Source organism: Saccostrea echinata, unplaced genomic scaffold, assembly GCF_033153115.1.
Source record: "Saccostrea echinata isolate AGI-Se365-2 ecotype Australia unplaced genomic scaffold, CSIRO_AGI_Sech_v1 ptg000009l, whole genome shotgun sequence".
In the NCBI taxonomy this organism is placed as follows: Eukaryota; Metazoa; Mollusca; class Bivalvia; order Ostreida; family Ostreidae; genus Saccostrea; species Saccostrea echinata.
This window is the reverse complement of record NW_026889758.1, coordinates 32,406,346-32,429,809: the sequence shown is the minus strand read 5'-3', so window position 1 is coordinate 32,429,809 and position 23,464 is coordinate 32,406,346. Positions and strand designations below refer to the sequence as shown.

General features: G+C 33.7%; 2 protein-coding genes and 1 non-coding gene across 3 annotated transcripts in view; 2 read left to right on the top strand and 1 right to left on the bottom strand.

Moving 5' to 3' along the window:
* Positions 1 to 5,315: 5,315 nt before the first annotated feature.
* The window catches only part of LOC133182225 (long-chain fatty acid transport protein 2-like), a 39,921-nt gene continuing 21,772 nt past the window's right edge, over positions 5,316 to 23,464 (bottom strand). Inside the window, exons 9-11 of the mRNA XM_061316981.1 lie at positions 7,143 to 7,347; positions 6,152 to 6,249; positions 5,316 to 5,712 (exon numbers count right to left, since the gene is read on the bottom strand). Coding sequence (XP_061172965.1) covers positions 5,387 to 5,712; positions 6,152 to 6,249; positions 7,143 to 7,347 — 629 coding nt within the window. The 3' untranslated portion in view covers positions 5,316 to 5,386. The remainder of the gene's footprint in view (positions 5,713 to 6,151; positions 6,250 to 7,142; positions 7,348 to 23,464) is intronic.
* Positions 14,940 to 15,013, top strand: Trnay-gua (transfer RNA tyrosine (anticodon GUA)). Its single transcript has one exon. It is a non-coding gene; the product is annotated as a tRNA-Tyr (tRNA).
* On the top strand, positions 15,594 to 18,473 carry LOC133182226 (uncharacterized). The gene is made up of 2 exons (XM_061316982.1): positions 15,594 to 17,545; positions 17,706 to 18,473. The coding sequence occupies exon 1, from the start codon at positions 15,632 to 15,634 to the stop codon at positions 16,730 to 16,732; it is 1,101 nt and encodes a 366-aa protein (XP_061172966.1). The 5' UTR covers positions 15,594 to 15,631; the 3' UTR covers positions 16,733 to 17,545; positions 17,706 to 18,473.

Genomic DNA, 23,464 nt, shown 5'->3' with positions numbered 1-23,464 from the left:
TTTATATAACTTTGTGGTATTTATTCCAAAAACAGGCGAATTGTGAGGAGGGGTTGGTTTTGACAAAACTGATCGGAGTGGGTTTGGAAGAAGGTTTTTGTCTACCCAAATACTGATAAAAGTATAAAAGTTTGAACAACGTGATCAATTCTGAAAGTTGGCATCTAATTTTTTTTAAGTTCATCAAAAACTATTTACACTAAAATAATAATATTTGTTGTTTTGAAAATTAATTTAAAAAAAGTTCCAATGCAATTATGGGCCAAAATTTACCTCCCCCCCCCTTTCATGAAAAAACATGTACATCATTAATTAGATTCTGTAATTTCAGACTGGTAATGAATTTAGCATATGAAATACTTACATAAGAGGGCCATTTTTTTTCACATGTTCACCTAAGCATTTTATGCTCCATTTGACAAATACATGTACTGTGTAAATTATGAAATCATTGTGGATTTTTTTTGGTTACCCATATATGAAGGAGAGTGTATTTAGAGGCAAACACCTTAGTGCGGGTCTTACTGTCTTGTGACAGCATCTAGTTTTATTTTCTTCGAAAAATCTTATTATGAGACTTTATGCAAAATGTGATATGTTAATGAACGTTTAAATTCTTAACATCTCAATATAAAGCCTTTATGCAAATATACTTTGAATATTTCAATTAGTCTTAAACCTGACAAGAGCAACCCTCCATTTTTGATAAGGTAGTTCGATCATTAGGTTCTGAAAATCAGCAGGTAACTGAAAAAGCTCATAGAAATGTCTCTGGATTCATAAAGTTACATGTACGTGTAATTCCCCATGGGATTTCTTCAAAGTTCATCATTGATCATATTATATCAAGGATACTATCAAATCTCAAATACATTTGAGGAAATGCTAATCAAAGTACCAGCAGTGTATTTTCTGTTGAAAATTGATCAACAAATATGTTTTAGAATTTAAAAAAAATTTGAGTATCCAGGTATTCGGAGAAAAAATGCATGTTTTTAATTCTTATACAGTATTTTAGTTCTTCTATTTACTTCATTTGTAGTGTAAAAAGCTTGTGTTATCATTGCAAGATATAACACTTCACATTTAATTCCATGTTAATAAGCATTTTGATTTTAGGATAGATTAAAGCGAATGCGATTTCTCTAAAAATGCATCCATTTTCGTACTTTTAGGGGTGGGTGGGTGGGTGGTATAAATGCCATCTTTTTACCAGACCGTCTCGAAGACTTAAAAAAAAGATTCATATTGAGATGCATGAAATGATAATTGTTGCCAGAAAAGATTTCAAGTTAAAGCTTTATTTTGAGATTTTTTTAATTTAATAAATGATAATTATAAGAGTTATCCTTACTGGCTGAAAGCGGACTATCCGTATTTTATTTTTACATAATTTTATACACAAAAAGTGAAAGGGATTGAGCAGCAGGCAAAGCCTATTTAAGCCCTCTCCCTATATCCTTATCTGATCCCTAGTTTACATTCTGATTTCATCTTTAAAGATAAAATCATTTTAACAAAGGTATTTGTGGATACATTCAGTCACAAAAAACTACAAATTTTCAATTGACCATTTGCCATTATTATTCTTGTCGATCCTTTATGAATAAAGTTATTTATGAGTGTTATATTGAATTTCTAATTACACTGTATTTGTCAACTAAAATGTGAAATTTTCAAATTGTGCTGAATGTTTCAAAAAATGACAGCTTTGTCATCCGGAAATTCCAGAGGTGGGATCAGGTGTCTATGAGAAGTAAGCATCTCCTGTCCAGCAGTCGCACCCGCCGTACGTGTGAGCCCTATATACTGAACAGGTAGACAGAAAATATTTTTTTTGTGTTTTGCTATGGTTTGTAAGAACATGACAAAAGCTTTTCTGAGCGAATTTTGCAACACAGATCTTAAACCTGATATGATTCAAAACATTAAGGAAGCAATATATTTTGAAATTTGATTTATTTTCAAGCATTAGTTTATAAGTGTTACATGTATGATAAATGTATATCTCAAGTACATGTATGATGATAATTTAAAAAAGAAACCACGCCAAAATACCAGTATTTAGTTTGTCCAGTGTACATTGTTACTAATACAACAATAATTCATTCTACACAATGTTTCATTTTATCAAAGGTCTGCATATTTTGTGAAAGAGATGATGCTATTTCTTGAATATCAAGGATAAATTTTAGTTCATGAAAGTGCAAGAAAAAATGCCAATAAAACTCACCCTAAAATTTAAGTTTTGATTATTTTCAGTCAAAGGAAGTTTCCGTACACGCTAGAATTTATGATATACCGGTCTGAAACGCTATTTCAATATGTAAGTCATGTTATTCTGTCGAAAAGTATGAATATGAGATTATTGCTCCTTAAAGATGATTTTCTATATTTCTATAAGTGAATTTGGATGTATTCTGTATTGGTAACGATTTCTTTTTCACTCAGTGACATTAAAGGTCGGAACACCTGGTAAGATTTGACTTATTATATTTTGTATTTTAATACATGCAGAATCTTTCTGTTTGTAGTGAAGTGTACCACCAGATTTTTTTGAATTTTATTAAAACTATTTAGAATCGAGCAATGTTCTATTTATTGAAGGAGTCTAAATTGACCTTTTATTTTTCAACCAATCAGATGTATGCACAGCAGGATGAAGTACTACTATCCTATTTTTAATTAAATTACCAGTTGCAAAAGCTGTGTAGATGGTATTTAATTTATTTTTTAAAAAGAAATACAAGAATAAAGATTTTCAAAATCACAAAGTATTTTACATATCATAAACTATCTTTAATTACTTCTGCCTTTTCTATCTGGTACGCGGACCAATGCAGAAATACAAAGTCTTCGCTGGTATAACTGTATAGCACAGAAAACAAATTTAAACCAGAAGTCTCTGATGAGACTGTAGCTCTACTGGTCTGTACGTATAACAAAGTAGCACTTGGATTTAAAACTTTGCAACATGCATTAATAATTAGAATTATGTATCTTAATGTAGTCTACTTCTGTGCCAAGTTATATTGAAATCAAACGAAAACTGTAGGAAGAGTAGCGTTTTGAAAGTATTTCACAGAAATTTCTATTGCCAAATCAGATTGAAATCAGACCAAAACTGTAGGAAGTGTAGCGTTTTAAAGGAATTTCACAGAAATTTCTATTTATAGTAACCATGGCAACAACGTTCATCGAAATCAAAAACTGATGCACTAAATGATGCATCTTAGTGTGTGTAGTCTACTTGTATGCCAAGTTATATAAAAATCAGACCAAAACTGTAGGAGAAGTGTTTTTAAGGAATTTCACAAAAATTTCTATTTCTAGTAACCATGGCAACACCGTTCATCAAAATCAAAAAACGATGCATTAAATTATGTATCAAAGTGAAGTCCACTTGTGTGCCAAGTTATATTAGAATCAGACCAAAACTGTAGGAGGAGAAGGGTTTTAAAGGAATTTCACAGAAATTTCTATTTTTAGTAACCATGGCAACACCGTTCATCGAAATCAAAAACCGGTGCACTAAATTATGTATCTTAGTGTAGCCTACTTGTGTGCCAAGTTATATTGAAATCAGACCAAAACTGTAGGAGCAGTAGCATTTTGAAAAATTGTTTACAGACAGACGGACAGACAGACAGATGGACGATGGACACCTTACTATCGCATAAGCTCTTCTGGTCTCTGACCAGTAGAGCTAAAAACTTTGAAAAAGTGTGTTCAGGCATTGCTGAAATAATTTCGAGAAAAATATGGGGGGAAAACCATGTTAAGGGGGCTCTCTACATCGTCACAACATGGCGGACTTCCGTTCGTACCGCCATTTTGGTCCGAAATGATCAGATTCTGTCCTGAACAAATTCACACAACACCGATAATTCACAGGGTATAGCATAAGATACGAGATGTTTACTCTATTATGAACAGAATGTATCCCCTTGAAGCGCTGAGGGTTGTCAAGGTACCCTTTCTTTAAACATGATTTTTTTTTCGTAAATATACTAGTATTCTGATTTTATTCACAGAAAATATTAAAATAAACTTATAAAGATAAAAAATATTATAAGTACTGTTTAAAAAAAAAAACAGTGAACGGATAATAAACCAAAGCCTTGTTATGATATCGATATTTGATCAGTAAGTGACAATTTCAAATATTTACATTTGCTGTGTTTTTCTACTATGCCAACTGTGAAATTGATTTGAAAGCCATTTTTGTGTATACTCAAGAAATATACACGGAAAAACTCGCGCTAAAGTGACGTCACAATGAGGCTATAGAGACGTTAATAAAAATATGACAATTTAGGGCAACGAGAAATTCAAACATTAAAGATATATACGCTATATAAACGCGATTTCTTATGTGAAACAAAATGATTTGAGAAACATGATGTGTAATAAAAAATAATTACTTTCCACAAAGATTTACTAAATAAGTCGTTGCAATTACAAAACAATTAAGCAAGATCTGCATTAAGAATTCAGCCTATTCACGAATATTGATGAAGGAAGAGCGTAAACAGTATATAGACACGCATGTCCGCGGGAAATCATAGACAACGAGGTACGTATCATTTTGACTACTATTTTGAATAAAAGTTAATATCTGTCATTACAGAGTAGATGGTTAATAATGGTTGTTTTCAAAGATAAGTATCTTTAAACATAAAACGTATGCCATCCATGTCAAAAGCTATTTCTATACCAAACGGCCTACCTTGTTTTCTTGACGCCATTTTTGTTTACCAATCTAAAAGTAGCGACGGTGTCACATGATGCATGAATTTAAATATAGCATTACTTTGCTAGTACGATAATAAATAATTATAATTTGAGATCTTTATAATGCGTTCATTTCCAATTGTGTAATTTACAATATTTTCGTAACTTTATTTGGTGAACAAAATAAATAAATTTCCAACTTTATTTTTGACAGACGCAAGTTATAGCGTGTATATCTTTAAGTATATTTTAGTGCATTTAAACATGTAAAATGTAAATATAAGGAATTTTTAAAGCTTAGTGTGAATTATTGGTGTGTAAATCACACAGACTTGCACGTAGGCATATTTCATGAAGCGCGCTAGACAAGTCTGTGTGATTTACACACCAATAACTCACACAAAACTTAAAAACATTCCTTAATTAGATGTTTCCATAAAGTCCTAAATTGTGAAAATATGATCATTTATGTTAGGAAAATTCTAACATGTACAAAAAACGACCCGAACGATATACGAGAAATACATGTAAAATCCTCGAAAAAGTGCAACTTGGCTATTCAATCCCCCCCCCCTCCCCCCTGCACACACACACATTTTGTATCCTGAAAGATTTTATCTGCACTCCGTATTCAAATATATTTCTTTGTAATTTACATCTTAATTTTCCCTGAGTCGATGTCCTTTTGTATCTCTGGTGTCATTTGTTTATAATTATTCTCCTTGCAATCCAGAAAATATACAGGAGAGGTTACTTTATTCAAATCGTATCCCTCCTCCTTCAACTTTAGCTTGCTCTGTTTGAAGGTACTGGTGTATATGAACTCCTTTACAACTCGTATAAACCTCGGTCTAGCGTATGCAGGTAGTTGTTTGACACAGTGTTCAGCAATGGAATTTAATTGTTCTACTTTTAAACTGAGGTTTTCTGGTTGAGTTTGCAAAGTTAACGCTGCCATTCCAGCTTTACCTTCATTCTCTGTAAGACAGAAATTATTGCTGAGTTATAAAACTAGTTTATATATATATATATATATATATATATATATATATATATATATATATATATATATATATATATATACAGCTTCACGTATTTCGAATCACGCTCTTGCGACCAAACAGGAAGCATAACTGTAATCATTTTCAAGCCAAAAATACTGTATAATACATGATGTAAGATGAACATTTTAACATTGTTTTAATATCTTGTATAAGTAAAATTAATTGATGAATTGATATTTAGGATAAGAAAAATATTTTCTTTTAAACTATGCATATTTTATTTTTCAATAAAATTCTTCGAGTTTTTTAACTGTTCTATGATTGATATTATAAACCCAAATAGGAAAAGAATATATCCTTTGGTACATTAACTCGAACTATCAAAATAATAAAATTAGTACATGTAAACAAACCTCCTATTCGCACACCATATACACAGATATCAGACACCAACTCCAGTTCCATCAAAATGTTAGCGACCTCTGTTGTTGATACGTTTTCTCCTTTCCATCTATTCGTGAACATAGAAATGCGTTAATAGAAAGTATATGATCAGATTCAAGCAACCAATGAAAATACAATTTAGCCCTCTTTCACGAACAGGTTACTACAATATATAAGACTGATCAGAATTTTATTTTTAAAAATATATAAATGGTGTGTTCTTTTTACACTTCTAATGATACACAGCAATCGTTTATCAAACTTCCAGAAAAACAAGCAAATTCAGAGAATAAATGTCCCCCGCTTAAAGGAAAACCTTTTGACCTCAACATCAACAGGATTCAATTTTAGAGCACAGGGAATTAAATTTTATTGAAGGATGCTCAAAGAAAAATAAAGTTCTCTGGAAAAAGTATGAATTTATGACCTTTGACCTACTGAGCTCAAAATTGTTTGTGGTCTTTTTCAAGGCCATTAAGAGTTGTGAAAAAAAATCATTAAAAAAGCTCAGATATGCAAAGATATCGCCCTGAAACGAAAGTGTTACACACAAATAGAATGTATGAATTAATAGCTCCTGACTTTTTGACCTAAAATTGTAAGGGGTCTTATTTAGACCATAGGGAGCAGTGGTATAAAATTCCATAGCAAAAGTTCAAAAGCTTCTTGAGATATCGTTGGAAACGAAAGTTTTACACATAACCGGAATTTATGATTTTTTCCTTGACTTTTTGACTTCGAAATCAACAGGGGTCTTCTTTAGACCATAGGGAGTTGTGGTATAAAATTCACTGCAAAAGCTCAAAGGCTTCTTGAGTTATCGTCCGGAAACGAAAGTGTTAGACATTGACAGAGAGACAGACAGATGGACGGACAGACACACCCAAATTAATATCCCCCACTTTCAGTGAAAGCGGGAGACAAAAAAGAATGATGATAATTATGCAATGTATACTTAACCTGAATGTGTCGCCTAATCTGTCAGAAAAATAGACAAAGTAGTCTTTATCACGCGTAAATGCGTCCCCTGTGTTAATGTAGCAATCTCCATGACGAATCACGTTAAACACCAGCTTCTTCTTTCTTTCGGATTCTTTGCCTTTATATCCCTCGAACGTCAGCCGACGCCTTTCATCTAACTTTATTAACAGCAATCCAGAAGATTCTACAACAGTGAAAAAAAACTTTGTTTTGAAAGTTACTATACTCATAACAAGCTAATTCAGAGAATTTGCGACCCTCGCTTTTAAGGAAAAAAAGAGAGGGTGGAAGAAATGGAAAAAAATTGCGATGGAGAAAGAAGAAAGGTCAACTTTGACCTTTCAGCTTTTGGCCTTAAGGACACATAAATTTAAAGTTAGATTTTCGTCCTAATTTGCTTAAAAATTGGGGTGGTTGAGCGGATTTTAATTTTATTTTCTATCGCTGTAAACTTCTACATAATGATCTTCTGATACAAAATTTTCACAATGTAAATATCAATATGGATTTATAGATTTGATCACTTATTCTTTAAAATGTGTACAGAAGATTCTTTTATCACACTGTTATAATGATTTTATGAGGATGTATGTATATGTCACACATACATGTAACTGTTAAATGCCACTATATTCGGAAGTTGTGTATCGAGTGGTTAGCTCGTTAGTCTCAAAGGAAAAATGATACTCAGGATTTTTATTGACAGGGTTCGAACCCCACCAATGCCACTTTTTTTTAAACAGAATAATTTTTCCGAGAAATTTTTCCTCAGAAAAGTTTTCATAAATTTCAACAATGAGAACTTTACTCTAAATACTTAATTCACAAATTGAAATTGATTTCTATATTTTTGAAGCTATAGGCATTCTGCACGCCCTGTTTACCCATCTCCTTTCAAATTGAGTTTTGATTAAAAGTTGTGATAAAAAAATTTCATTGCAAAAGCTCAAAGGCTTCTCGAGATATCGTCCGGAAACGAAAGTGTTACACATAGACAGAAATACAGCTAGACAGACGGACGGACGGACAGACAGACACAAACTAATATCCCCCAATTTCAGTGAAAGCAGGGAACAAAAAGCGTCCAGTTTACTTAGTCCCATTTCTTTCATTTTGTCTACGATGAGAATATAAAAATGTTTACAGTTCAGAATATCATACACTCAATATTGTGGAATATTGTACAATTTTGCTGTTTTTGAGGTCAATTCAATGATTTAGCTATCTGAGAAGTAAAATATTCACCGAACCAGAGGGGCAAGGTGAATATTGTATTTCGAAATCAATGTGGCTAAATCATCGTATTAACTGAAACAAGAGGCCCAAGGGCCTTAACGGTCACCTGAGTATAAAACAACAATCCATAGAGTATAAAATAAACTGATAGAAGAAGCTTTTGTAAATATTTGATCGTCCATTGTGGCCCCACCCTATCCCATGAGGCATGATTTGAACAAACTTGAATCTATACTACCTGAGTATGTTTCCATGTAAATATAAATATAACCAATCATGGCTTTGCTGTTCTTGAGATTTTTGCTACGTATTCCAATGTAAAACGTTCATTGTCCATTGTGGCCCCACCCTACCCCTGGGGGTTATGATTTTAACAAATTTGAGTCTATACTTCCTGAGGATGTTTCCATATGTTTCATCTTACCTGGTCCAGTGGTTCTGGAGAAGAAGATATCTAAAAGATACCATTAATTTTTCACTAATTCTTAATTATCTCCCCTTGGAAGAAGGCGTGGCCCTTCATTTGAACAAACTTGAATCACCCAAACCCAAGGATACTTTGTGGCACGTTTGGTGGAAACTGGCCCAGTGGTTCTTGAGAAGAAGTCGAAAATGTGAAAAGTTTAAGCACGAGTCACACCCGCACGACGACGGACGAAAACAGAGGTGACCTAAAGAGAGCAGTAATTTTTTTATCATATGATTCAATGATTAAAAATAAAAATGATACAAACTCGTTAATGAATCCATGCCATCTTACCTGTTTACATTTACTGAAGTCATAGCAAAACACAATGAGAGAAGATGGGTTAAAATAATTTGGAAATTTTAAAATCTGTTTTAGGTGTGAAGAAAATAATTAAATGTCAGGCACAGAGGATCAATTTTGAAAAAAGGGGGCACTGTAATGTAAAAATTGACAGCTTTTCTGAAAAAAAAATCTTTGACCACCCCCCCCCTTTTCAAAAAGAGAATTCTCCAAACTCCAATTTAATTTATTTTGTTCGTTTGTTTGTTTGGGTTTTTTTTTTTGGGGGGGGGGGGGTTAGGGTCCATTAACAGGGTGGGTGGGCGGCTGGGTGCGCAACCAGCCTTTCAAGCAACATTTTCATTTTCTGAAAAAAGTACGAGGGACAGATCTCCTGCAACCCCCCCCCTCCCCATTCTATCAGCCTGAATGTTATGTTCACTTGAGTGGAAGTCGGGTGCAAGTGAAATAACGTCCAGAACAATTTGTATCAATTTGGAATTTCCTTGTTTATATCTTTATTCCAATGTTGAAAAAATAAATTATAACGGTCACCTTCAGAGTCAAGTTCAGGTGAACATAACGTAGTATTTATTCTACACTGTTGGATATCAGTCAATCAGAGAGGTAGCCTTAAGAAATACCCAATCAGGTTATAAAGATAGAATTTAATGTGTTGTTTTTTTTTTTAAAACTTAATGCAACTTTGCATTCATTTGCTTTACAATAATACATAGCATCTTGTCGTGGAAATCTAAATAATGCGGGAATGCATGATATAGTGGAGATGGAATTATTTAAATTTCGTCTCATTTGATGTTGAAACAAAACAGAACTTTTTATTATACTTACAAACTTGGTTCCTATATCATTCTATATTTAAGTAAGTCTAACATATACAATGTTTTACTGAGCGGTCATAAAAAATCGATGTTTGACCGCAGATCGAGTGAGATGTTCGACCTGTCAATGAGATATTGGACCGCTTACTTCACGCTGTGGGCGGGATCAGTTAAGTCTTATTTGCATTGACAGTAACAGAATTGTCCGAGTTTTAGAGCAGGTCAAGGAAATTCACATCATGGAAGCCAGCACAAGATACATGTATATCAAAAAATAAAAGGTATAACAAAACATTTATTGATTGAGTTCTCGGACTATATGTGTGTCGACCACTCGAACCAAACTGTCTGCCTTCGGCCTAACGGCCTCAGGCAAACAGTTTTGTTCTTGGGTCCGACAAAACACATGCATGTTGCCCTCGAACCCAGACAATAAATGTATATTGTTGCCTCGGTTGATGAACTTTTTTCGGGTTCCCCACTACAGCACTCTGCTCAAATTATTTTTGTACTATTTATTATTAGTCCCCTACCAGTGAAACCGGAGGGGACTATAGGTTTCCTCTGAGTCTGTCCGTCCGTCTGTCTGTCTGTCCCTCTGTCTGTCTTTCAGTCTGTCCCACATGGTTTTCCGCACTTTTTTTCTAAACGCTTGCAGATATTAAGCTGATTTTTGGTATGTGAATGTATCTTGATGAGTTACAGATCAAGTTTGCATTTCGTTCCGCTTCAATGATTTTTGACGGAATTATGACCTTTTCGATTTTCAGGGTTTTCCGCATTTTTTTTCTAAACGCTTGGAGCTGATTTTTGGTATGTGACTTTACCTTGATGAGTTAAAGATCAAGTCTGCATTTCGTTCCACTTCATTGATTTTTGACAGATTTATGGCATTTTCAATTTTTAACGGGAACCAGATTACACTTGCCGGTAGGGGACTAGTATTGCTAATGTAATACTCTCAGAATGCTTGTTATTTTTAACAGAATAAAGCTTTTTATGATTACCATTGATCATAGAATAATTAATATTAGAAACAGTATTATGTACTTCGTAATTGTATTCAATTTTTTAAATTTAATATTTTATGTTTTACATTTAATATTTAGCTGCATTACTTGATCAGAAAAAATTCTATACATGTATTGAGAAAATGTTCTTGTCCTGTTTCGCTGCCTGTCTCTCAAACTTTTGAAAATCTTTTTCTCAGACATTATCTATTCTTTGTAACCATTATTTAAAGAAAGCTGCAAAATAATGTGTTTCGATATTTTCAATTTAATTTTATGGTCTGATTGCTTTTTTTTTCTCTGAAAACAGAATTTAGTTAGATGTTCACGATCAGAGCAGAATAAAAAAATTACCTCCTCCATACCTCCTGAAATTTTGATAACTAAACTTACATATATTTCAGAAGTTGGCTTCAGACACTACATATCACATTTTATTCAGAAAGAGCCTTTTTTAAAACTTAGTTTTAAAATTCATACTCCTCGTACAGTTCTTTTTAATCTGAACGAAATCTAGCATCAATGTACATCTTTTTTGTGACTGGCATTTCATAAAATACAGCAAGCTTAATTGTTAAATTTGTTCAACTTTTCTATTGTCAACTTCCCTTATTTATGTAGCAACGTACCTTTATCACCTGCATATGGAGTTTATGTCTCCCAGTTGATTCGATACACAAAAGCATGCTTTATGTAAGAACAATTTCTAAAACCAAACAAGCTATTGACAAACAAGGTGTTGAAACATGGATATCAACAGTCTCGTTAAAGTCAACATTTCGCAAGTCTTATGGCCGATACAATGACCTTGTCAACAAATACAATCTATCATTAAGTCGAAAGCTGACTGACGTTTTTCATTCTAATTATTAGGTCATTATTTACACACTGAATTCTCTGAATTTACGTTTGCCCGATCGTGAATAGAAGAACACGGCAGGCGTGACCGGTCAACAGGGGATGCATACTCCTCCATGACACCTGATCCCACCTCTGATGCTTTTAAGTGAGCGTCTCAGAGAAAACCATGCAAAATGGCAAAAATGGTCCACAAGCTTACATCTCAGATATTTTAAAACTTGTATAAAACTGGAAGGACCTCCCATGAAAGTCCAAATTTTGAATTCAATTGCCCCTCAATGTTGTTCTATTTTTAGCTTTGACCTACTTTAAATATTGGCCCAAATATCCTTTGAAAATTGTAAAAAAGATACCAAAAAAGATACATTTTGAGTACCAAAATATGAAAATAAGAGAAAAATTCATACAAACTTTTTATTCATATTTAAGTTATCTATGTCTTATTTTTTCAGTAAAACAAAGTTGAATTGGCAGTACTGCTTTTATAAAGATCAGGCAGAATTTAGAAAACTGGCATATCGATACCACTGCCAGATGTAAAAGAAAATGCTAACTTTGAGTAGGGTATAAATATACCTGTAAACGCTTGCATCTTGTCTATTTCACATGATTATAAAAGTAGAAGACCTAAATGGAAACTGAAAGAAAATCCATCTTTGGACTCTCAAAGTTTGCTGCACAATTGATAAAACATCGATCGATACATATACGAAATAAACATATTCTAGCTCATTCTTGAATTTATTTATATTTTAGACATAGAGACCTTAAAACGCTTTTGAAATTTTGAATTAATTTTAAAAAAATATTTTCTGGTCATAAATACTTCTTAGATCAATATCTTCCATGTTTAAATCCTGTAGATAAGTTTTGTTTCTATGAAAAATGATTTATAAGATTTACCTCCCCTTAAATGCAATCTCCAGGCAGAGGAGGTAAGAAAGAGAAGAGAAGTCAAATGGAAGTCAAAACATGATTATCAGAATGAGCTTGATGCAACTATTTTGATCTGTGTGGTTTGATCTTTTGAATTAAAATGACTTCCAATATTTTTCTGATTAATTTGATATATTTATAAATGGAAATGGATGTTCATTTACAAGCACTGCCAACCAAATGCCCTGCTGTGTGTGACTTTCATAATGGAGAAACTGTTTGTAATTTTGCAAACACTTTCTATGTTTATGAATGTGACAGAGATATATTGAATCATCTATATTCTCTACAAAGTGCAGAAATAATAGACAAGCATGTATATGATGCTCACGTATGTCCTGAGTATATATTGATATTATATCGAAGTGGGTATTTTACTGTTGATAAAACCGTTCTCTCAATGAGAATATGTAATACACACCGTGAAGAGTTGGGGGCACGATGGAAAAGACCCAAGGGAACCTTTTCCTATCCTGGTCATCAGGGAAAGATGAAAGCAGACAGAGGAGCCAGCCCAACAATGTGCAAAGAGCTCTGGTTAAATACAAGACAAATATTACCAGTAGGGTCAGGTTCGTTATGATAATTACATTATGAACCTAGTTATCAAATTTTCAATGAAATAATTATAAAAAGTTGCATTGACTTATGTGTTTGAAAGAAATATTTATTCCAGTAGAATAAATTTAAATAAAATATAATTTTAAATTATGTTTAGAGAGCATATACATGGACCTAAATTAAGGCTTTCACAGAAAGCTATAGGGAAAAAAAATATCATATCTTAAAACAGTTTAAAAGTACAACAGGTGATCATCATTTATAATTTGTTTATTTACTCAATATATAATTAAGCTTAGGAAATTTAAAGAAATTGAATTTGATAAAATGATGTGTATATGCTATAAATAAGCTCTATTACAGTGTAATTGTACTTTGACAAAATGTGCTTTATTTATTTCAATTACTTGTCTTGTAGCAATTTGCAAGAGGTGCTGAATGGAGCATAAGAAGAATGTTTCTCCCTCTTACAATGTACAGTTTGTGGAAGAACTTGGTAATTATAATATTTGTTAAGTATACATTAGCTAGCTAGTATGCAAAAGGATACATGTAAGCAATTTTCAGATTCAAAATCTCCACGTCCCACAGTGGGATTCGAACCCGCGACGTAAGGATCAACTCCTTACTTCGCGACTCTAGAGCAGACGCTCTAACCACTGCGCCACGCGGGCGACGTGGGACTAAGATTGATTGATTGTATATTGTTTTACGTCCCATTCGAGAATTTTTCACTCATATAGAGACGTCACCATATACCGGTGAAGGGCTTCAAATTTTGACCTTTACTCGGCACTCAGGGCCATTGAGCAGTGAGGGATCTTTATCGTGCCAACGCCTGCCGTGACACGGGGCCTCGGTTTTTAAGGTCTCATCCGAAGGACCCGCAACTTTCACTTCAAAGTGCCGAGCGCATGGCGAAGGAACAGTTGCTACCTATTTTTTACCGACTTAGGTCTGTCGCGGCCGAGATTCGAACTCACGACCTCCCAATCACGGAGCGAGCGCTCTACCGACTGAGCTACCGTGAACGGTAGTGGGACTAAGATGATTTTATATTAAAATCAAATATACATGAATTTGATGATTATTATTGAGTTATATCAACAAACCCAGAAACTTTTCATCACAGAGTTCTAATTCAAGGTAGAAATTCATGATTACTGAAAGCTCAAGTGAGCTTTTCTCAGATCACATTTTCTCTGGCGTCTGTCTAGCTGTCCATCTGTAAACTTTTTAACTTCTTCTCAAGAACCACTGGGCCAATTTTGACTAAACTTGTCACAAAGTATCTTTGGGGATTCAAGTTTGTTCAAATCATGACACCCGGGGTAGGGTGGGGCCACAATGGGGGATCAAAGTTTTACATAGAAATATATAGGAAAATACTTTTAAAATTCTTCTTCTCAAGAATAAACAAAGCCATAATTAGTCATATTGATATGGAAGCATCCTTAGATAGTGTAGATTCAAGTTTCTTCAAATAATGACCCCTGGGCTAGGGCTGGGCCACAATAGGGGATGAAAGTTTTAAATTGTGTCACTGGTTTCACAGACGTTTGAAAGTCAGTCAATATATTGGGTCTCAATAGCTCAGTTGGTTAGAGCGCTGGCACGTAATGCCAGAGGTCCTGGGTTTGAGTCCCAGTTGAGACTTTATTTTTCACCACCTGTGACAATTGGAATATATAGGAAAAATCACCACAATGGGGGATCAAAGTTTTACATATGAATAGATGGGGTATTATCTTTAAAATCTTCCTCTCAAGAACAACAAAGCCACAATTACTCACATTGATAAAGAAGCATTCTCTGATAGTGTAGATTCAAGTTTGTTCAAATCATGACCACTGGGGTTAGGGTGGAGCCACAATGGGGGGGGGGGATCAAAGTTTCACATAGGAATATACTTAGTATATTGGAAAAATCTTTAAAAATCTTCTCATTAACAACAAAGCCATGATCAGTCAGTCATATTGACAGGGAAGCATCAATATCAGTGAATGCAGTGTAGACTCAAATTTGTTCAAATCAAGATCCTCAGATAGTGAAGATTCAATTTCATTCAAAACATGACCCCTGGGGTAGGGTGTAGCTAAAACAGGCGATCAAAGCTTTACGTATGAATATGTATTTAGGAGAAGAAATCTGCTGATGAAGAACAGCAGGGCCATATTGATTCAGGTAGGTGATGTGGCCCATGGGCCTCTTGTTTGTGAATTCCACTAGAGGGTTACTCCCCTTATTTTTCACATTACATTCTATATTCAAACAATGACAATTTTGTTTTCAGGAAATCAGTTTCAACCTCTAAAGTCCCAGCTTACAAGACCTTGGTCTGAATTAGCAAAGTCTGCGAAGTACTACTACATCAGCAAGGCCAAAGAAGCTGTAATGATAGTTCTGTCCATCATAGCCCCAGGACAAGAAAACACCATTCTTGCCAAAATTTGTCAAACATCTGAAAATGAGAGCAAAGAAATAGACAAAGCCACACAACAGTTGATAGAGGCCTATCATGCCACAGCAGACAAAAAAACCCAACAGCAGATCCTGTCATTGTTTGTAAACAACTTTACAAAGCAAAAGCTTCTTCAACTTATACCATCTCTTACACAGTCCAAAATTGATGCAGCTAGAAAACATGCCTCAGTGATAGGACCAGGACAAATGCTGAATCCACCAAAGATATACAGAATACGTCTGACCAGACCAAAATTGCTGCACTTTATTGAATATGTATCTATGCCCTCTATTTCCCAGGTTCTTCGTTTTGGTGCCATGCAATTACATTTGTCAAGTGGAGAAAAGGTACAGATTCCAAAGGTCATCAGATATGCTGTGAGTGCCAGAATCATTGCAAACTATCAAGAGTATTGCAAGGAATCGGATTTCGAAACTTTCAGCCGTGCTTCATTGTACAGAATCCTCAAAGCCTGTCGAGCATCAAAAAGGAAAGCAATGCATGGACTTGACAACACCACAGCCCTTGGAATGGATGCCATGGAGTCATTACAGAAGGTTGTGACAAGACTTGTTGAATATGGAATGGAGACAGAGAAAAAAGAGAATCTGATTGACATGATCAACATCTGTAATCAGCATTTGAAATTTGATGTGAAGAGCCATTTTAGCAGAAGTTCTTCATGCAGTGATCATTGTACAATGTTTGCCCTGAGTGATCCAGCAGACAAATGCTTTTCAAGTAATTGTGACCATGACCATTCAGACACTTGCTCTAATTGTGTTTTGACAGACAAACTTACAGAGTGCATCAAGGAAGCCACTGAAACAGTTCAAATACCATCTGAGGATTTAATGGAGGAATTGCAGCATGAAATTGTCATGGCAACAAAAGCCATCAAGGACTGGTAAGCTCATCTTCTCAGAACTGTTCATCAAGATTTTGCAAGATCAGATGTCTAACAACACCTTGACCTAAACCAAGGACTTCTGATAATGGATTGGGCCATGAAATTCCTTCCTCTCCAGTACAGAGAAACACAGTCAGATTTCTTCGGAAAAAAGGGAATTAGTTGGCATATATCCTGTTTAATTACTCAGAAAAGTGACCCTGAACCAACAGCTAGCACCTTGCCAGACCATCTTGACTTGAACACCTATATCCATATCCTTGAGAATGGAAATCAAGGCTGGTTTTCTGTTGCTCATATCATTAGACACCTTCTTCCAACTTTGTCAGAGCAATTTCCAAACCTTCAAGAGATCTTCATAAAGACGGATAATGCTGGATGCTACCACTGTACACCACTCATCTCATTTATCAGTAAGAATTACTGCCATTTTCCTATTACCATCAAAGAGTTCAACTTCAGTGAAGCACAATCTGGAAAAGATCTTTGTGACAGCAAAACTGGTTCTTGTCGAATGCATGTGGCCCGATTTCTGGATGAAGGAAATGATGTTCTGTCTGCCTCGGACTTGAAAAGAGCTTAAGAAAGCAATCATGGATTGAAAGGAACTAAAGCTTGTGTTATCTCCATTGACAATGCAGAGGAACCAAAAATAAAATCCAAAATCCCTCAGATTAGCCTTCTGAACAACTTCATATTTAATGTGGATTCAATAATTATTAGAAAGGCATACCAGGTTGGTTGTGGAAGGCTCATTGAGACAAATCCCTTGAAAGATCAACATCTTGATGTGAGAGGAATGAAGGGTTTCCAGGTATTTGTTATAATTACAGATCTATATAATAAATATATTATCACTTTTTGTATGGATATACAAAAAATATTTTAATAGTTGTTTTTTTTTTAATTCTACAATATACAGTAGAATTGCTATTTATTTAGGTAAATATTACTAATGGATTTTTCTGGTATAGGTTTTAGAAGAATTTCCGTCCCACGCAGTTGATACTGGACAAGTTCTTATGAGAAAAAGAAACTCTAACAACAAAAATGAAGCTGTCGGTGAGCAGGAGCAGGATCAGAGGCAACTGAATGATGAATTGTATTCATGTCCAGATCCCTCTTGTCAGAAACAGTATGTAAGGTCTGCCAATCTCGAGAAACATCTCGCTTTGGGAAACTACCTTTACAGGAAAGCAGAGGAAACTGCGATTGATTATGGCATTAAAATCTGGGTTGAGAAGTGTTCTGCCATTCGAAAAAAGAAACTCACATCAGTGAGACACTGACCTCTCACAGTCATGATATCTCTTCCCAAAGTTCAGGAGGGTGGGCATTAAAATCTGCAAGTAAATGCTGCAGGTTCTCGCAAAATGTATAAGACTATGTAAAGCAGATTTTTGACAACTGTGAAAAGACAGAGAAACGCCCAAACTATGCAGCCTTAAGTGGAGAACTAAAAAAAAGTTTCCGATGAAAATGGATGTCACCTCTTTGGGCCACATGAGTGGCTGACAGCAAATCAGCTAAGAAACTTGTTTGCTTCTTACATTAATAACAAGAAGAAAAAGTGCAAAGGCAGAGAGGGTAAAAGTCTTTCAGTTGAATTAGCAGATACAGAAAGCATTGTGAACGATGAACACCTCCAAGAAATTGTCATGAATCTCAAGGCAGAAGAACATCACCAGATTGTATCAGCTTTGTATGAAAATGTGTTAAATGTTGTAAATGCGTAATTTCGTGTATCCATGGGAACCTATTTGATAAACATGTAGGTGTGAAAAGTTTATTTTAAAGCATTGTGAATGATGAACATCTCCAAGAAATTGTCATGAATCTCAAGGCAGAAGAACATCACCAGACTGTATTATGTATGTATGAAAATGGGTTAAATACGTAATTTTGTGTATCCATGGCAACCTATTTGATAAACATGTAGGTGTGAAAAGTTTATTTTCTGCAATTTTATTCTAATAGTTAAAGATATTTCTAAAGATACAAGTAACAATTCCAGCATTTTATGAAATGCACTTAGCATATGAATATATTAGCATATATACAGTCATATTTCAAATTTAAACTGGATATTTTGCTTTGTTTGGTAACCATGGTAAACATTTTTATGGTAGCTTACATGCTATATCAGTATAACATGTTCTTTTGTTTCTATTTCATAACACAAATAATAGTCCTTAATCTTCCTTAAAGTCAGATTATATATGTATTAGCAAAAGTAAAGATTTGAAGTATTCTCAGAGTATTCAATGCCTAGCTTGCCTGAATATAAGCATTATCAGAGGGTTATTGAAGAAAAATTGAAAAAAATTGTAAAATGTATGATGTTTCCATGGCAACATTTACATATTTTTTCTGTGTTTGTACACCAATGTTTTATTTTAAATGTTTGTAAATATTGGACTTGTTTTCATGATTTTCGGATCGAAGAGTAATGAATTGATTAAAGTAATTTTCATCTTTTTCAAAGAAAATGATAAAACTCCAAGAATATGGTATTTCAATGACAACATGTTCTTTATATTTAAATGACAAAAATAAATTTCTTAATATTTTTTAACACTTTGCCTTTTTATATAGAATATTTATTAATACGACAAACTAAAACTTTTTTCCTGTAAAAATAAGTTCAATGAATAACAGCCATTTGATGTTTTTTAAAAAAAAGAATACCAAGATAATATCGTTACCCATGACAACATATATGTTCTTGATTAAAATGTTTTAAGTTCCTTTTATGTAGAATTGTATTATAGTTGTCCTTTTTGTTTTGAAATATTATAAAGTGACATGCTGAAACATTTCCAGTTAAATTATGATATACTAGATATGAGCTATTTTAACAATTTTATTGTGATTTGCAATACATCAAATCATAGCATTGTTTGTGACCTCATATCTGCCCTATTTGAAAGAGTCCAAAGATAGATTTTTTTATATTTTCCTAATCATGGTCTGTACTTACAGGTGTAATTACTATAAAACAAATTGCAGTGTTTACAGACTCTTTAAAAATACTTTGAAAGTTCATAAATATTTGAATTTTTTGGAAATGTGAACTTTGGAAGATTTGTGACCTTTTTGTACTTAAACTGGATGAGAACTGAATAAATTTTACTATCCTGACTGATACTCTAGGCAACATACTTTTATGCCTATCAGTTAATTTCAATGCATGAAATGTCATAATTTGTTGAGATTTCCTCAAATATGTCTAGATTTCATGATTTTAAGCTCCTAGTTTGACGACATGTTCTATTTTTAGTAACATGCCTCTAAGTCATGAACTAAGGCAACAATGACAAAAATGTATGTGGCAAATTTAATGGTATATCAATACTATATTGCACACAAAAATTGATATCAATACATAAACCCTGCTTGTGGACTGTTTTGCATGGTTTTCTCTGAGATGCTCACTTAAAGGTCCGTGTTTGCTCCGATTTGTATTGCCAAGGACTTTTGAGCTTAATTACTGTTCGTTATCTCCATATTTTTCAAAAAACAGTACTCTTTACATTTGTTTTCTCTATAAGAATAAAGCATGGTTACTGTTTACTCAAATCGGATACACATTTTGAGTTATTTCAATTTTTCCAAACTTTAAGTTAATTGTAATAAAGAAAAGTTTCTATTTTTTTTTTAAATAAAAAAAAATATCATGATCTAACTTCGATATATTTGAAACTCTGGCTAAAGTATTTTTCCAAGACTGTTTTTAAACCCGACTTGTACATTATGTTGTCACAACAGACTTGTCTTGTTATTCTCTATCAGAAAATGCTGATTTAGTTTCACCCAGAAAAACAATGACCATGTACACCTAATCCTTTTATTTTTAGATTTATTTCAACACGTTTATTTTTAATGTTTCATACACGTTTACTGTTGGAAATTTGCTTTATTTAATTCAATTAAATTATTTCATTATATAAATCATTTTTGTTCACATTTTAAAGCATTAACCTTATCATTTTCTTCATATAACATTTCAAATTTTCTCCAGTTATAGTAATGACTGTTATGTATATGAACCATTGTTCTGTTCATTCCTTCATAAAAAGTTATTATTATGCTTCCTGTCAGTTTGTCTCTATATAATCAATACCCAACTATTTTCGCATAGTGTTCTAAGGATTTATATAGCGTAAGCATACTATGCCGAAATAGTGCACGGCTGTCTTTTCTAGAGAAAATGTAATTAGCACCCACGCTGGGGATCGAACTCACGATCTGGAGAACGTCAGTCCAACGCGTTACCGATTACGCCACAAACACCGCTACTTTACGGAATGTATTTTCAAGTATAAAAACGTAGTTTTTATACATTTGTCACAAAACAAGAAATAAATGAATATAATTTCTAAAAGACTGATATTATTGATAAGGATCTTAAAGAAAAATTCTCTAACAAATAATCGAATTTATCAGTAACCAAAATTGCAACGTAACATGAACTGGTTCTTCGGAGTCAATAAAACGCTTTTTGATATAACGCTTGATTAAAGAATGTTCAAGAAAATTTTCATTTAGATTTAACGTCTGCAAACAGGTTTGGGATTGAGAATTTAATTAAATTGTCGTATACAAACAACAGTCAGCATAATAATTATAATAGTGTTATTATTTGGATGTACTATGCCGAAATAGTAGTCAGGGTTTGACACATAGTGCACTCGCCTCCGGCTCGTGCACCATGTGTCAAACCCTGACTACTATTTCGGCATAGTACATCCAAATAATAACACTATTATATAAATATGGACCACTGATTGTACATGGTCTGTAGTTATAATACTGGGAGTCCTTGACACAAATAGAATTTTAACATTTAAACAGTAAATAACATTTATAAAAGCAAATTATTTAACAGAGTTATGACGTTATGGCTATTAATTAAGACTTGTTGTATACATGTAATTACTATTGTAAATGCCATACCTTTTAAAAAAATAAAGTATACAAGTTAACCATAGGTGGATCAGCATTAAGTATAATGAGCGACAAAAGAAAAAAATACACGTACTTATTTTCAAATAATCTATCTGTTCAAACAAAAATGGAACCACTGAGATTTTAAGAGGCCTGGACGCATATTATAAGTTAACATTTTCTCAATTTTTCTGTATAATATCATTACTTATATGTTGCTATAGCATTTTACATGGAAAAATAATAAAAGCGTGTTCAGAAACTTCTTTTATCTGGAAATTATTGAAACTACGAATTTTGGGACGCGTTTGATTGACACATCCTTGCACTTTCACAAAGCAAACATTATCCTTAATACTAAAGAAAAGTAGAATTTTTGATGTGTATTAATGAAAAAATTAAAACTATAATCCAGAAAATTCAGAGTAGAAATGAGAAGGCAAAACCAACTACATGTATCCAGTATTTTCAGTTCGTGTTCAGTGATTTGTGCAGTGTTTAACAAATTGAACACACCCGGTGAAACGTAAACATTAACAAAAACGGAGCTCGTGCCCTGTTTACAAAAACACACGTCTGACGTGGTGTAAATAATAATGTCGTTGTCATTGAATTCTAAGAATATTCAAGATAGTTCAATTCATTTAACTGGTTTTATTTTTTGAATAAGCATAGAAATTTATAATGTAAACAATGCAACTGTGTCCAGGCCCCTTTAACACTTTAACTCTGGAACAGGAATGGAATTTAAATCTTTGAAAATGGATATAGCAAACGGTGAACAGTTTTCGTTTATGATGGATAATAATATTAACATTTAGTGTTGGACAACTTTTAAATGAAATTTTTAAAAACAAGAGGCCCATGGGCCACATCGCTCACCTGAGCACATTGGCTAGACTAAGGCACAAATCAGTTCAGTAATGAACGGGGGGGGGGGGGGGAGGGGGGACTTGAATTTTAAACTGCCTGATGATGTCAATATAACAAATGAATTTGTTGTACTTGAGAAGATTTTAAAAGAATTTTCCCATTTATTTCTTTGTAAAAATTTGATCCCCCATTGTAGCTCCTCCCTATCTCAGGGGTCATCATTTGAACAAACTTGAATCTACATTACCTGAGGATGCTTCCATATCAATAAGACTAACATAGCTTTTCTGTTCTTGAGAAGAATTTTTTTTTCTATATGTTCTTATGTAAAACTTTCGATCCGCCATTGGGCCCCACCCTACCCCCGGGGGTCATCATTTGATCAAAATTGAATCTACACTACCTGAGGATGCTTCCATATAAATTTGACTCATAATGGCTTTGCTGTTCTTGAGAAGAAGATTTTTCCTATATACTTCTATGTAAAACTTTGATCCTCCATTGTGGACCCACCCTACCCCCGGGGGTCATGATTTGAACAAATTTGAATCTACACTACCTGGGGATGCTTCCATTTAAATATGACTCATCATGGCTTTACTGTTCTTGAGAAGAAGATTTTTAAAGATTTTTCCTAAATATTTCTATGTAAAACTTTGATCCTCCATTGTGGCCCCGCCCTAACCCCGGGGGTCATGATTTGAACAAATTTGAATCTACACTACCTGGGGATGCTTCCATTTAAATATGACTCATCTTGGTTTTACTGTTCTTGAGAAGAAGATTTTTAAAGATTTCTCTTATATATTTCTATGTAAAACTTTGATCCTCCATTGTGGCCCCGCCCTACCCCCGGGGGTCATAATTCGATCAAATTTGAATCTACACTACCTGAGGATGCTTCCATATAAAC

Coding starts and splice junctions, on each gene's coding strand:
- LOC133182226 (XM_061316982.1), top strand. CDS start 15,632: ATGACAATTTTGTTTTCAGGAAATCAGTTTCAACCTCTAAAGTCCCAG.